Below are 14,860 nucleotides of genomic sequence, written 5' to 3' on the forward strand. Positions count from 1 at the left end.
GTTGGTAATGAGTGAGGAAGGCTCCAACCACATAGGTGGATTAAGTTAGTTTTTAACAATAAATCAATTTTGAGTTACCATAACTTAAAAACGGTGAATATTATCAAATTTAATGTGGAGCACTTTTTGATTGCAAATTTTATCTTACATCCAAAAGTAAAGTCAAACAAATTATTTTACTTTTTTCTACGTTTATCCAAAAATGATAGATTATTCGTAAAATTGGCAACACTGCCAAATGAATTTTGAACAAAAAAAAAATAGTTGTGTTCAAGTCCGTAGTCTTTAGCAATATCTACAACTTTGTCGAAGACAACAAATTGATCAGAAAATCCGTTCTCAAATTAATGATTTTCAATGATTCTGAGACTTTGAAAAAAAAAATCTTTATCGCCCTAATGGATAGTTTTTGCCCTAATGGATATATTTTGTCCCGCCCGTGTGGATCAATCGGACCGCGCACTGGACTCACAATCCAGAGGTCGCCGGTTCGAATCCCGCGGCGGGCGCTCTAAAATTCTTTGTGTAAATATGGGTATTCGGCGCCGTCGCTCCGTGCCATACTTTCATAGGGTAGAGTAGTCATCAATGAGACACGGGGAACAATGATAAAATGACTCTCACAAGTCGTAGTTTCAATCAATCAGGCTCATATTTGGGGAAAAGGTGTGTCTACTAGATACACATCTGCCATAATAATAGCTTTGGTTATGGACGCTCCCTTGAAAAGTTATTCATAAATGTTTGATTCTGGTTTGTAAAAGTAAATTATGGACAAAAAATACTTTTTCGCTCGTAGGCTGCCATTTACACCAAAACTAATATTCCTTCAAATTTCTTTCGACGTTTCATAGGGATTGAGTTGGGCTACAATGTCCTTTCATTAGATTTGGCCAAAATTTAGAATATACCCAGAATTCAGGGCTGTCTCATTGTTCCCCACTCATTTCAGCCCATGGGTAACAATGAGACACTTCGATTTTTCTTCATTAAACTTTTCAAAATTTATGGAAATCTTTCAAAATATGAATTGAAAGTGATTTATGGCATATTTATAGAGTTTTAACCTCATTTAACCAAAAATACAAAGTTATTTGGTATAAATATATGGATTTTACAAAATTTAAATAATTGTTAGTGTAACTATTGTTATAAAAAGTTTCATGTTGGCAAAATTGCTCTTAAATGTTCAAGGCAAGTCACCTGCTATGGAACAATACAAAAACATGATGTTTCACTAGAAAAGTATTGATTTTCATAGAGTGTCTCATTGTTCCCCACCTGTCTCATTGTTCCTGCCAAGTGCGTCTATAATGAGACAGTTGGATAGCTCCGACTGTAGAGGTCGGATCGATCTTATATTTTGGTCAATGTTAGAACACATTAAAAGAAAGAAATTGCAACTAAAAGCTCATTAAAACATGCTGATGAAAAAAATACAAAAATCGTTGAAAGTTGAAAACCAAAAGTGTCTCATTGATGACTACCCTACCCTACACTTAGGAGCCCAGGGCGGCGAAGTCCTTGTAGTTAAAAAGGAAGACACTAGTGGTTGGTACTAGCAATGGTGGCCGACAGCTATAAAGTCAACTTCGTTTTCGTCGGATATATTTTGCTTAATATGACTGTCAAGTATCTCTGGGCCAAGTTTCAGAAGATTTGCTGATGTAGTTCACGAGATACAACCATTTTAAAATGTTATTTCCGACATTTTCTTAGATAACCTATATAATCGAAGTGAAAATGTAGAAAATAACAATTTAAAATGGCTGTGTCTTGACAACTACATCAGCAAACCATCTGAAACTTGGTCCAGAGAAACTTGACAGTCAGATGAAGCAAAATCTATTGTTATCTCGAAATGCATATTCTTTTAAATGATAAAATTATATTGATTTTATAGATTTTCTAAGAAAAAGTAGGAAAAAAAACATTTTAAAATGGCTGTATCTCGTAAACTACATCAGCAAATCTTCTGAAACTTGGCCGAGAGATACTTGAAAGTCATATAAAGCAAAATCCATCATTATCTTGGAATACATATGGGTCATTCCAGGTCCAGGTTCCAGGATTTTCTATAAAATGCAACCTAAAGAAAGTCTTTTGCTCAAATAGTTGCAACGTTATGATTAAAAGAAAAAAAAGTTTTTTAGAAATTCGCCAAAAAAGAGGGCGGTGCCAAAAATAGAGGGATGGTCCAATCAGCACCAAACTTGGGATTTCTGTTAACTATCGATAGATGAACGTTTCCTCCAAGTTTGGTCCAAATCGGTGAAGGTCGAGTCCAAAAGTGTACTCAGTTGGTTTGAAAAAATTAGAAATGGAAAATTAGAAATGGAACATTTTTAAAAATCAAGACATGTAAATTGAATTGGTTTACTTTTGCAACCAAATCCAATGCTTGTCTCTGACACTGGAAAGATAAGTGGAAATTGCTCAGCGCACCACAAGTTGTGAATCGCTTTTGCTTTGCTTGACTGTTTGCCTCAATCGGTTAATTTTTCAAACAGTAAACGGTGTGCCACCTCATTAAACTAGAGGGAAAAATATGCAACATATGGTTCGCGGACTTTGACTTCCGGTTGTAGTCACAGTCCTGAGTTAAAACATGTTATGAAAAAATTAAGTATTAATATTGCCTTAAAATTCAGAATTAAAAGCACCAAAAGCTTCATTAAAGCCACGAGCCTACTTTGACGATTCGTCATGACATCCTTGGGGGTGTTCTAGCCAGATCTTGGAACGCGTTGAAAGACACGCGTTCCACGCTTGATTGGATTTCACCCGTCACTGCGGGCCAGTGTTTACAAACACACCATTGTTTACTATCTCCGTCTGGCGGCGTTTGGTTGGTTTGTTGGTCACGGAAGACTGACGTTCCGGTGGTATAAATCAATGCCTGATGAAGTATGAAAAGTTGCGGTGGCAATGCGGTTTCATAACCTCTCCATTGTGGATTGATTTAGCTGTTTTTTTCTTTTGTTATTGAAAAGAAGATGTCTTGAGCTTAAAATATGGCGAGTTTCCGATGCTGTAAAAGCAAACTTTTTGACGTAACTCAAATACTTTAAGCGTGTATTCAAAACTGTTTTGATCGAGGTTTAGATTTATCGGCAAAATAAAGATTCTAATTCAATTATCGTTCTTTAGGATCACCACATTTGGGTCGTCGTCAGTCGATGAGTCTAAAAAGCCTTCATGGAGCGGCTTTTTACTCTAGTCTAAACAAATTGCCTAGACCTACACGAGGACAACGTGCTCCACCTTTTAGGACACGTGATTCTAGAGTATGGTTTTGCTGGGACGTGGACAGAATCACATGGGCTAGGACTATTTGTCGGTGAAAAAATAAAACGAAACAAATTATTTTTAGCACAATATGGTAAAAAATAGGCGAGTCACCAAAGGGTCAGAGAATGTGCCGGTGTGGCACGATGACTTCGTCTGACCTTCACGCGGGGCGGCCACGGTGGCGAGCTATAATTATTTTGTGTCGTAGGGTCATGTTTATGACCAAACTGAAGAGAATGGATGACAAATTCTGATTGGGTAATAAATCAGCAATGGTTTATCACGTTACTTCACGCTTCAAGTAAAGTATAAAAGTGAAGGCATTCTTAATCGAGTGTTTTGCAATAAATCATGCATGAAATTATGTACTTAAACCTAATGTTTATCATTCCCTTATTTACAAAATTTATTAAACACATTTTTCTCAGTTAATTTTTTCATAGAAATCTTGTTGAAACTAATAAAAAATGTACGGAAAATGTTCTCATAGTCCGATTGATAAAAATAACAAAACAAATTACCCAATTCTCTAGTTTTACAAATTATTCAGGTCAAACCATGACCACACATGAGACATATTTACTCAATATTTTTAGTTAAATATAGGTAATTTTCTATTTTAGATAAACTTTGGCTAATTCAACGAAATGAGTAAAACATAATTTCTTTATTTTTAAAGAAAAGAGCTTTTTTTAAATTGAATAGAACATTTTTAACTTTTCCTTAAGAGCAAGTTTTTCACCAATGTGTAACAGGTAGTATCGAGGTGCTCCGATTTGGATGAAACTTTCAGCGTTTGTTTGTCTATACATGAGATGAACTCATGCCAAATATGAGCCCTCTACGACAAAGGGAAGTGGGGTAAAACGGGCGTGAAGTTTGAGGTCGAAAAAACATTAAAAATCTTAAAATTGCTCGCATTTCCGTAAAACTTCATCAATTCCAACTCGCTTAGATGCATTCGAAAGATCTTTTGGAGTACTTCAAAATGTGCCATAGACATCCAGGATTGGTTTGACTTTTTCTCTAAGCTTTTGCAAATTACTGTCAAAAATGGATTTTTTTAAAACCTTAATATCTTTTTGCAACAGCCTCCAACACCCATACTCCCTGAGGTCAAAAGATAGGTAATTTCATGCACTATAAGCCTACGGTATTAACTTTTTGGCCAATCGCAGTTTTTCTCATAGTTTTTCAATTTTTCTAGAACAAACATTTTACAACGATAGTTTTTGCCCTGTAGGCAAAGAAGACGGCACTTTTTGGTCTCAATTTGGCATATTCGGAATCCTCGGACAATTTCACGTAAGTTAGAAGTATTGGAGTTGTAAATTTGATTGGAAAAATTGCCATTTAGAATGAATTAAAATATTTTTTAACAATTTGTTGGATTAGGGGTAAAACAAGTTTTCGCCTACTCGATATGGCATTTGACGTATTGATCACAGGGTAAATAAAATCTTTTTCTTTTTTCAAAAATGTTTTACTTAATTATTTTTTAAATCAAAATTACAACTCCAATACTTCTAACTTACGTAAAATTGTCCGAGGATTCCGAATATGACAAAATTGAGACCAAAAAGTGCCGTCTTCTTTGCCTACAGGGCAAAAACTATCGTTGTAAAATGTTTGTTCTAGAAAAATTGAAAAACTATGAGAAAAACTGCGATTGGCCAAAAAGTTAATACCGTAGGCTTATAGTGCATGAAATTACCTATCTTTTGACCTCAGGGAGTATGGGTGTTGGAGGCTGTTGCAAAAAGATATTAAGGTTTTAAAAAAATCAATTTTGGCAGTAATTTGCAAAAGCTTAGAGAAAAAGTCAAACCAATCCTGGATGTCTATGGCACATTTTGAAGTACTCCAAAAGATCTTTCGAATGCATCTAAGCGAGTTGGAATTGATGAAGTTTTACGAAAATGCGAGCAATTTTAAGATTTTTAATGTTTTTTCGACCTCAAACTTCAAAGCCCGTTTTACCCCACTTCCCTTTGTCGTAGAGGGCTCATATTTGGCATGAGTTCATCTCATGTATAGACAAACAAACGCTGAAAGTTTCATCCAAATCGGAGCACCTCGATACGACCTCTAGAACAAACCGAGCAATATTTACAAATACTGCCTCTTAATGTTTTTCCTGCATTTTTTTAAGTGGAAAACCTAGAGTTTTATTTCTGATTGTTTTTTTTAATTGCTTCAAACTCATTTTTACAGGAACAAAAATTAATAAGAAAAAAGACTAAGACTCTTTCGGTTTTTGATTCCTTTTATAATAAAATTAAAATATAATAAATCGAGAACACCCATGGGAGATTTATACGTAAAAAGTTGTGTTTTACCTTCCTGATTAAGAACACATTCGATTTAAAATATGCTATCGGTAAAAAAATCGTTTTTCAGAAAAACGGTAAAAAAATTTAACAATTCAAAGTTTATAGTTTTCACAAAATATCATATTTTTTGAAATTTGCAATATTTTGAAGGACTGGGTAGTACATGTTGATCATATCGAAAATGCTTAAAAATTGCTTTACATGCAAATTTTAGTATTTCTATCTAAAATTTAATGTTTAAGATAATCCCTTCAAAATACCGAAACATTTTGTACCCATATTTTGTTAAAGATTTCAGTATTTTTTTAAATCACAACATTCTGTAATCATTTGAATATTTCACTTCCAAATCTTCCATGTTGCGGAAATGTATTCAAAATGCTGCTTCGTGAGTATATAAAATTCTATGTTATATTACACCCTGAAATATGTAGCCCAGCAGTATAGGGACGTGGCGTTACATCGTGCTGCCATCTGGTTTTTTTAAGTGCAAGAGTGGAAAAGTGCTGAGTCATCGTCTAAAAATAGACGGCGTCCTATCTCGCCCAGCAAAATGAAGTCGATAAAGTAGTCGGTTTCGTTGAGAAAAAGTGGAAAACGTGGTCTAAAAAAAGCGACGCCATCCCCCTATGGGAAACCTACTTCACCGAAATGTCAAGCTCCTCCGCATATTGCGCATATATATGCGTACATCCTTTCCATTCTCCGTTGATCTGATGGCCGAGCGGGCTAAGGCGCCAGTCCATACTGTTTGAATACCGTCGGTAGCAACTTTTTTTTATGATTACAAAAATTGTACATGTGTGTGTAATATTAAGTGTCTTTTTTGACGAAGGTGATGTGCATGCTTTTGCATGCGATTTTACCATCGGATTTTTTGCTGTGTGGTCATACAAAGTTGTTATAAAAATGCTCAAAAATCCATATTTTCAGAAGTAATTTTCTGATTGAGTTAGTGTCTTTGCAAATTTATATAAAAGTCTTAAAAAATACCCACTTTTTATTAAGAAAAACACAACAATTTTAATTGCGCAAAAATACATTTAAAGAGTTTTGTTTTGCCAAACTGACATCTTCAGAGCTATGCGGGGGGATGGCAACCCTATTCCGACCAAAGCAAACTGACAACAGTCGACATTAGCACGGTTGTCAAATGAGAGCCCACAACAAAAGCACCAGCTGTCAAATGGTAGCCCATAACAAATCATTAATTGGGTTTTTGATTTTCAAATTTTCCGCAATTTAAACGAGAAATTCCTGAAAAAAAAAACAAGTGAATTGTGTTGCTAATGCCAAATTCTATCATATTCTTGTAGATTCCATCCCAATATTGGCTGAAAATTAATATCAAAAAAGTGAATTTTCTGTTTACCTTTTTTTGCTTTTTGCCTTCCTCACCTCACTGAGGCAAGGCTATAAAATCACTCGAAAAATGAACTTCTTAAATACACCTTCACGTATACCTATCGACTCAGAATCAAATTCTGAACAAATGTCTGTGGGGATGTCCTTTAAATTCAATTACAGCCCCCCCCCCCCCCCTTTTCTCCTTTATTTTGGAGAGTTGGTAAAAAAAGAATTGTAAATTGAAGTTCTGGTTAAAAACAATAATTATAAAAAAATTAAATGAAAAAAAAATATGAATTAAATAAAAAAATAAAAAAAAAACTCTTAAATTAATTTGTAAATACAACCCAAAATACAACATGAATGTGAGGAAGGCGCCAACCACCTTAAGGCTAGTATGGAGATCGGAAGGAAAGGGGTCAAGAAACAGCTTTACGAACAGCAGAAGAAAGGAGAGGGAGCGATTTCTTGGGGCTTTTCTTCACCCTCTCTGGCTTGCTTTCGCTGCTGCTGCTGCCCATTTGGAATTTTTCTTGACCGGTTCCTTCCGATGTGCATACACCGCTTTAAGGTGGATTAAGTAACGTTTTTTTCTTTTGGTCGACAAAACAGTGCGCCCGTACACTGAGAATCGGCATTACACATTTTTCAGTTTGCTTTTACACATTTGCATGGGACTTTTGAGTTTAACCAGGATAGCACACTTCGTGTAACCATAGTAATATGTATAATACTGATTCTCAGTGTTTGTTTTCTGAACTCCCAAGATGGCGTCTTCTTCGCTACCCCTTGGAGCTATGGCACAAACTGATCATAATTGTTATGGTCAATTTATGATTTTGTTTGGAAAAAGTAGTTATTTTGCAAATAACAGTCAAAATAATTTTTTGACAAAATGTTACTATTTAAAATTAAATTTTCAGTCGAAAAGTATTCAACAAAACATTTGAAGATGTGCAAATATTTCAAGTTATATCAACAAAGCAAAATATGTTAAATTGTTTTTTTAACAGAAAGTGAAATTTAACAGAAACTGATCAAAATTACACCAGTTCCTGTTATTAAATTCAACACATTTTTGTGTAATTTTACATCAGGAACTGTTGAAATTTTTATCAGTTTCTGTTGAATGTTTTTTGAACACAATAATCAAGGTAAAAACAATAGAAGGAAGTAATATTCAATTTAAAAAAAATCAACTTTCCAAAATCGAAGTCATCAGGGGTGACATTTTGTCTGGAGGGTGAGATTGGGTCATAAAAAATGCAAAAAATTGTATCACTTAATGTCACCCCTGATGACGGTATTTCTAATTTGTACACAGTGAAAAAAAGTTGACATTTGAAAGGTTAAGATTTAATTCGTTGATTATTAATTTTTTTGAGTAATTTTACCTAAAAAAATATATAAAAATGTGAAGTTTGCATAAACTGATGATTTTTTCTATAGTTTCTGATGTAAAATTTTACACTTTTTGTGCACAAAGTCTTTCATCATTCACAGATGTAATAAAACCTTTTTTTCTGCAAGCTTGAAGAAATTTTTGCACTGAAAACGACTTTATATACCTTTTTTCATGAATTCTATCAAGTTTAACCATCTTAGATAATAGTTTATCGAAAAGATCGCAAAATATCCTACACCCAAAACTGGGCAGCGCTCGTCCGAGAGAATATTGGCCTCGAGTCGAGAGAATAGTGGTACCATTCACGGACACAGAAAACACAGCTCGAGATGGGCGAAAGAATAATTCTCTCGAGGTTCATTTGCAAAAAAAAGTTCATTCGTCAAAACAAAAAACCAAAAGTGTCGTCTACGGGAATCGAACCAGAGACCTTTGACAAGCTAACCCAGTGACGTTACTGCCTCGGCCACCACAGCTTGGTGACTAAGGAGTGGTCAGATGTCGATCTATGACACTGGTTGTACATTTATTGTTCCAATTAACGAATGAACACATTAGTTATGATGGTGTGAGTTGGTAGCATTATTCTTTCGACTCTGAATTTTGGGTGTATGCTTCAAAAACATTGAATATTGAGCTATTTGTTGTTTGTAAGCTTAAAGAAATTTTTGTATTAAAAACGACTTTATTTACCTTTTTTCATGAATTCTTTTAAATTTGATCAACTTTGATAATAGTTTTTCGAAAAGATTCCTATAAACTATAAATTTCCTATGCTTCAAAGACATTGAATATTGGGCTATTTGTTGTTTAGATATAGCCTCTGATAGAAAAACGGACCGAAAAAAATCATAATTTTAAAAAAGGACAAAAGTCAGTTGAAATCAATATTATCTTTTGCAAAATCACTGTTTTTCAAAAAAAAATCGGGCATTTTTTTATCAGTTTGAGTCAGAGCTAAAACATATCCAAAAATAGAACCAAAACCAACAAAAATAATTTTGAAATTTTTGAATTTTGATGTAAAAAGGTGAAAAAGTGTTCTTTATAAAAAAAAAAATTAAAAAAAAATTTAAAGTTCTTTTGAACCAATCTCTCTAATTAATTAAATTTAAAAATACGAAAATTATTCTTGATGAACAGCAAATAACTTTTTCTTTCATAAATTTTATCATTTTGCATTTAATAACAAATAAAAAATAAATCATCTTTAAAACTCACCTCCAGCTTCACCGAGTAGTCGTCGATGAGCTTCTCCTGCTGCTTCTGCAGCTCCTCGTTCTTCTCGAGCAGCGCCTTGCCGAGCTCGGCCGCCAGCAGCAGGTCGGCCTCCTTCTGGTGCAGCTGGGCCCAGACGTCCTTGTCCGCCTCGCCGCGGCCACTGTCGGGCGGTCGCGTCTCCATATCGATGATGTAATCCTCGAGGGTGGGCTTCGCCCTGGCGTGCTTATCCATGCAAATGGCGCGGCACGGTTGCGGGGTGACAAGAAACCAATTTTGAACGAACCGGTTGAAATTTGGGGGTGGGGCTGGCCACTTTCGGCGCGGGACCGACCGGTCGGTTTTGGACTAACACAGGAGGGGGGACAGATTGGGACACACACACTTTAGGGACGTTCTAACTACACTCGAATTTTTGGGAACATGCGTTTGTGGGTGTTTCGATGACCGGTAATAGCACTGCAAGGGTTAAAATGGAAATGGAATTTGAAGGAATACGGTTAGTTTCGTTAGCATTCGGTGTTTACTTAATCTATGTTGTAAAATTAAAATTGTTTTACTTAATGCATCCCAATGAAATTTTATGAGAAATGTTAATATCGGCACGATCAAATCGCACTGCTCGCTGTTTTCTTCACGCTCTCATTTTTTTCTTCTTCTGTTTTCCGAAATCATCCAAGTCACCTGTCTGCACAAGACAACGCGCATCAAAGTTGGCCGCCAAATGCATTTTTTCATCACACTCTCACACCCAACTCTTGGCTCACTTCGATCACTGGACGCGACGCGTGTTTTCTTCACTGTAAAATTACACACTTTTCGCTGTGAATTTCCTAACATGGGCGAGAGAGCGTTGCCATGCACAGACTCGCAAGAATTGCAGATTTTTCCATCGGCGCTTTCTTCCTGCGTTGATAATTAACGCAAAGCTTGCATTTTCCGGGCTCCCGTCAATCAAAATGCAGCGCGCACCACCTAGCGGACGGCACTGGAACTAACCGTCAATCAATTAATTATGCATTGCAGAGAAAACAAAAAAAACGCGCGAAAATTTCACCATTACACGATTTTAATCCCAGAGTCCCCTATCATTAAAAGCTTTACCTAACACGAGTGTTTAAGTCAGTATTTGAACAATACGCAATAGGCGGGCAATCTGCAACACATAATAACAAAACAAACGCAAAAATGGCGAACCAATCAAGATGCACCACCCCGCACACACACGTGGTTGTTGCGCGATGCGTTTTTTTGTGTGTGTCTATTTCTCACAAGAAAGTAAAACGCCCTTTCCTTGGGAAATCACTAACCAAGTTTTTTTTTCGTTTGTAAAGTTTTGTGCATACGCAGCGCAAAAATAAAAGCCCTAAACAAGGGGCGCGAAAGTTTTGAATTAAGTGGAAGTTGATGTTAAAATTGTTGCATTAGTGAGAAAACAACAAATACATGCACATAATTTGGGGAAGTGTTTGTGTGTGTTTTATTTGCTGGGAATGAAATGCCGTTGTATACTTTTGACGCTCCAATTGTTTTTCTTGGGCTCTGAGTTTGGTAAGAGCGAGACTGCTGTTGCAGTTTTTTATTTGATTTTTTATTGATTGTAGGGTGAACATTTTCCCAAGCATTGAATTTCATTACCGGTTTGAGCTAATCTTGTATATGGACGGAAATTTTGAATAAATTTGCGATCTTACTCTATGGAAATTTGCTATTTATGTACAATTTTGTTTTTTTTTGCATTTAGTTTTAAAACATTACAACAAAGCTTGAATAATTATATAAAACGAAAAACTTGAAAAAGTATTTTTGATAAAAATACAAAACACCGACCAATTTATTTGGCTCATTCTCAATTCTTGGGGAAACATAAAAGTGAAGGTCCCAAGAATCAAGTGAGCAGTTCTATCTTATTTCGGCAATTCGTTTTTTTTTTTGGTGATTTTCAATTTCACTTTTTGTCACTCAAACTTAATATGCAGAAAAAACACTATCGATATATAACTTTGTTGATACATATTGTATATTATTGTTGGTGAGATATTGCCATACAACGGTTTTAAAAACAGGAAAATTGATGTTTTCTAAGTCTTACCCAAACAACCCACCATTTTTTAATGTCGATATCTTAGCAACTAATGGTCCGATTTTCAATGTTAAAATATAAAACATTCCTGAAATTCCTGAAAAAAAGCAATATTTATTTTTTTTTAAATCAAGACTTACAATTCAAAAGGGCAAAACATTCAATATTACGTCCTACATACAAAAATTAAAATAAAAAAAAGTTGGGTAATTCTCCGCCAACTCACACAGCAGTTGCCCCGACCCCTCTTCGATTTGCGTGAAACTTTGTCCTAAGGGGTAACTTTTGTCCCTGATCACGAATCCGAGGTCCGTTTTTTGATATCTCGTGACGGAGGGGCGGTACGACCCCTTCCATTTTTGAACATGCGAAAAAAGAGGTGTTTTTCAATAATTTGCAGCCTGAAACGGTGATGAGATAGAAATTTGGTGTCAAAGGGACTTTTATATAAAAATAGACGCCCGATTTGATGGCGTACTCAGAATTCCGAAAAAACGTATTTTTCATCGAAAAAAACACTAAAAAAGTTTTAAAAATTCTCCCATTTTCCGTTACTCGACTGTAAAAAATTTTGGAACATGTCATTTAATGGGAAATTTAATGTACTATTCGAATCTACATTGTCCCAGAAGGGTCATTTTTTCATTTAGAACAAAATTTTTCATTTTAAAATTTCGTGTTTTTTCTAACTTTGCAGGGTTATTTTTTAGAGTGTAACAATGTTCTACAAAGTTGTAGAGCAGACAATTACAAAAATTTTGATATAAAGACATAAGGGGTTTGCTTATAAACATCACGAGTTATCGCGATTTTACGAAAAAAAGTTTTGAAAAAGTTGGTCGTCATCGATCATGGCCGTTCATGGTCACCCGCGACAGACACGGACGACGAAACAAAGAGAAACACAAAAAGTAACTTTTTCAAAACTTTTTTTCGTAAAATCGCGATAACTTGTGATGTTTATAAGCAAACCCCTTATGTCTATATATCAATTTTTTTGTAATTGTCTGCTCTACAACTTTGTAGAACATTGTTACACTCTAAAAAATAACCCTGCAAAGTTAGAAAAAACACGAAATTTTAAAATGAAAAATTTTGTTCTAAATGAAAAAATGACCCTTCTGGGACAATGTAGATTCAAATAGTACATTAAATTTCCCATAAAATGACATGTTCCAAAATTTTTTACAGTCGAGTAACGGAAAATGGGAGAATTTTTAAAACTTTTTTAGTGTTTTTTTCGATGAAAAATACGTTTTTTCGGAATTCTGAGTACGCCATCAAATCGGGCGTCTAATTTTACATAAAAGTCCCTTTGACACCAAATTTCTATCTCATCACCGTTTCAGGCTGCAAATTATTGAAAAACACCTCTTTTTTCGCATGTTCAAAAATGGAAGGGGTCGTACCGCCCCTCCGTCACGAGATATCAAAAAACGGACCTCGGATTCGTGATCAGGGATAAAAGTTACCTCTTAGGACAAAGTTTCACGCAAATCGAAGAGGGGTCGGGGCAACTTTTCCCGATTTCGTGTGAGTTGGTAGAGAATTACCCAGTTATATTTCGTAGAGAATTGCTCAAGTGCAGTTTGAATTTTTCATAATTGTTATTATTTTGTAGACCAAAGGCTTTTTCTCCTAATCTTATAATGCAAAAATTCACAAAATTTCACTTGTGATCACAATTCCTGAGATTTGTCCATCTTGATATTGGAAGCTGTTTTATTAACAATCAGAAAACGTAATTTTTCTGTTTGTTTTTATTTCAGAGCCGTATTTGGAAACAGTTATTTTGGTTATTTTCCACCATTAAATTTTGTGTGTCAAGAGGCCTAGTAAAAAAAAGATCATCGTGACTATTTTTTTCCAGAATTTTTCTCATTAATACCTTTGGCTTACCCTAAGACATTGGGACAATAAAAATACCCGTTCTCAAATTAACAATTTTTGAATATTATGATGGCAGCTTTTCAAATTGTACACCCAAAGGAGAAATATATCTCAAAATCTGCAACATTGGATTTGCTGCACAAAATGTCATATTTTATTACATTTTTTGCAGCAAGCCCCTAGATCATTTTTGCCCGCGTGTAAAAATTTCAGCGATCTGCAGTTCTCACCAACACATATAATGCTGGCCCATCCCCGAGCAACACTCCAAAGAGAAGCATTTGTTGGTGCTCTTTCACTCACATTTCATCATGCGTCTATGGCGCGGTGGTAGCGTGTCGGATCAACAACCAAGAAGTTGGTGGTTCAATACTCGTTCTGCTAAGTGTTTTTTTTTGTGAAATACATTCAAAAAGCCGTCGGTAATGTCGATAATTGTCGGTAACGGGCAAAAATGTCATACTCCTATATCGCAAAAAATGCATGAGGACAGATTTCAAGCAGATTCTGATATACTTTCATGCCGCCATGCATCACAATCATGCGACTGCCAGTTGGGTGTATCAAAGTCACCCCGGTTTACGGTTTGTGCTTTAAACAAAAAATAAGAAAAAGATAAATTACTACCCAAAATCTTAAAAAAAACAATGTTTCAATTAAGATTTGTAATTTCTAAGAGTCATTAAAAAACAAAAATTGGTTTCGTAATAATTTCACATTAACGTTACAATGAATGCTGTTGAAATTCAAATTATTTTTTGTTATGCTGCTGTTTCCCTCCTGCACTTATCCAAACACAAATGGAGGAAAAAAAACTTTCTCACACATTTTAAAACAATTGCAAATTTTTGACAGCAGCGTAACTGTTTTTATGTTTTATGATACTTATTTTGAAAAATAACCTTGGTATTTGAAATATATTGTTTATTTTCTACCATGCAGGGTTGCAAATGAGAGATAGAAAAGCTATCAATAGATTATCTCTGCACCAAAAATATCCGAGAGTATAGCGGCCGTCACTATAGCTTGTGAGATCTCTTCTTGTGTCTCGTGATTCCCAGCGATGTCATTCTCTCTCTATCACTCTTCCCCTTTTCCTCGTCTATGCGCTCTCACCGCGGAGTCTCTCAATCTCTCGGAAAACTGCAATGAGAGAACGCGAGATGGCTATTAGGAGACGACCACGCATGACGTCCCGTTAAACTGCGTTTGCGAAATTGGTTTTGTGGCGGCTTTTGTGGTTAAACGCTGTTGCGGTAGGATGATCGTGGAAGCGGGAATGAGAGAGAA

At 35.4% G+C, this 14,860-nt stretch overlaps 1 protein-coding gene across 3 annotated transcripts in view; it reads right to left on the bottom strand.

Annotated features, from left to right (window-relative positions):
* LOC120423599 (bicaudal D-related protein homolog) overlaps positions 1–14,860 on the bottom strand; it is a 75,807-nt gene that overhangs the window by 44,030 nt on the left and 16,917 nt on the right. For 2 of the 3 annotated variants that reach the window (XM_039587487.2, XM_039587464.2), the window contains exon 2: positions 9,598–9,822. In XM_039587487.2, the coding sequence (XP_039443421.1) occupies positions 9,598–9,780 (183 nt within the window). In that variant the 5' untranslated portion in view covers positions 9,781–9,822. Of the gene's footprint in view, positions 1–9,597; positions 10,057–14,860 lie in introns of all 3 variants that reach the window. The other variant, XM_039587472.2, reaches the window with a different exon arrangement.

This window comes from Culex pipiens, chromosome 3 (assembly GCF_016801865.2).
Source record: "Culex pipiens pallens isolate TS chromosome 3, TS_CPP_V2, whole genome shotgun sequence".
In the NCBI taxonomy this organism is placed as follows: Eukaryota; Metazoa; Arthropoda; class Insecta; order Diptera; family Culicidae; genus Culex; species Culex pipiens.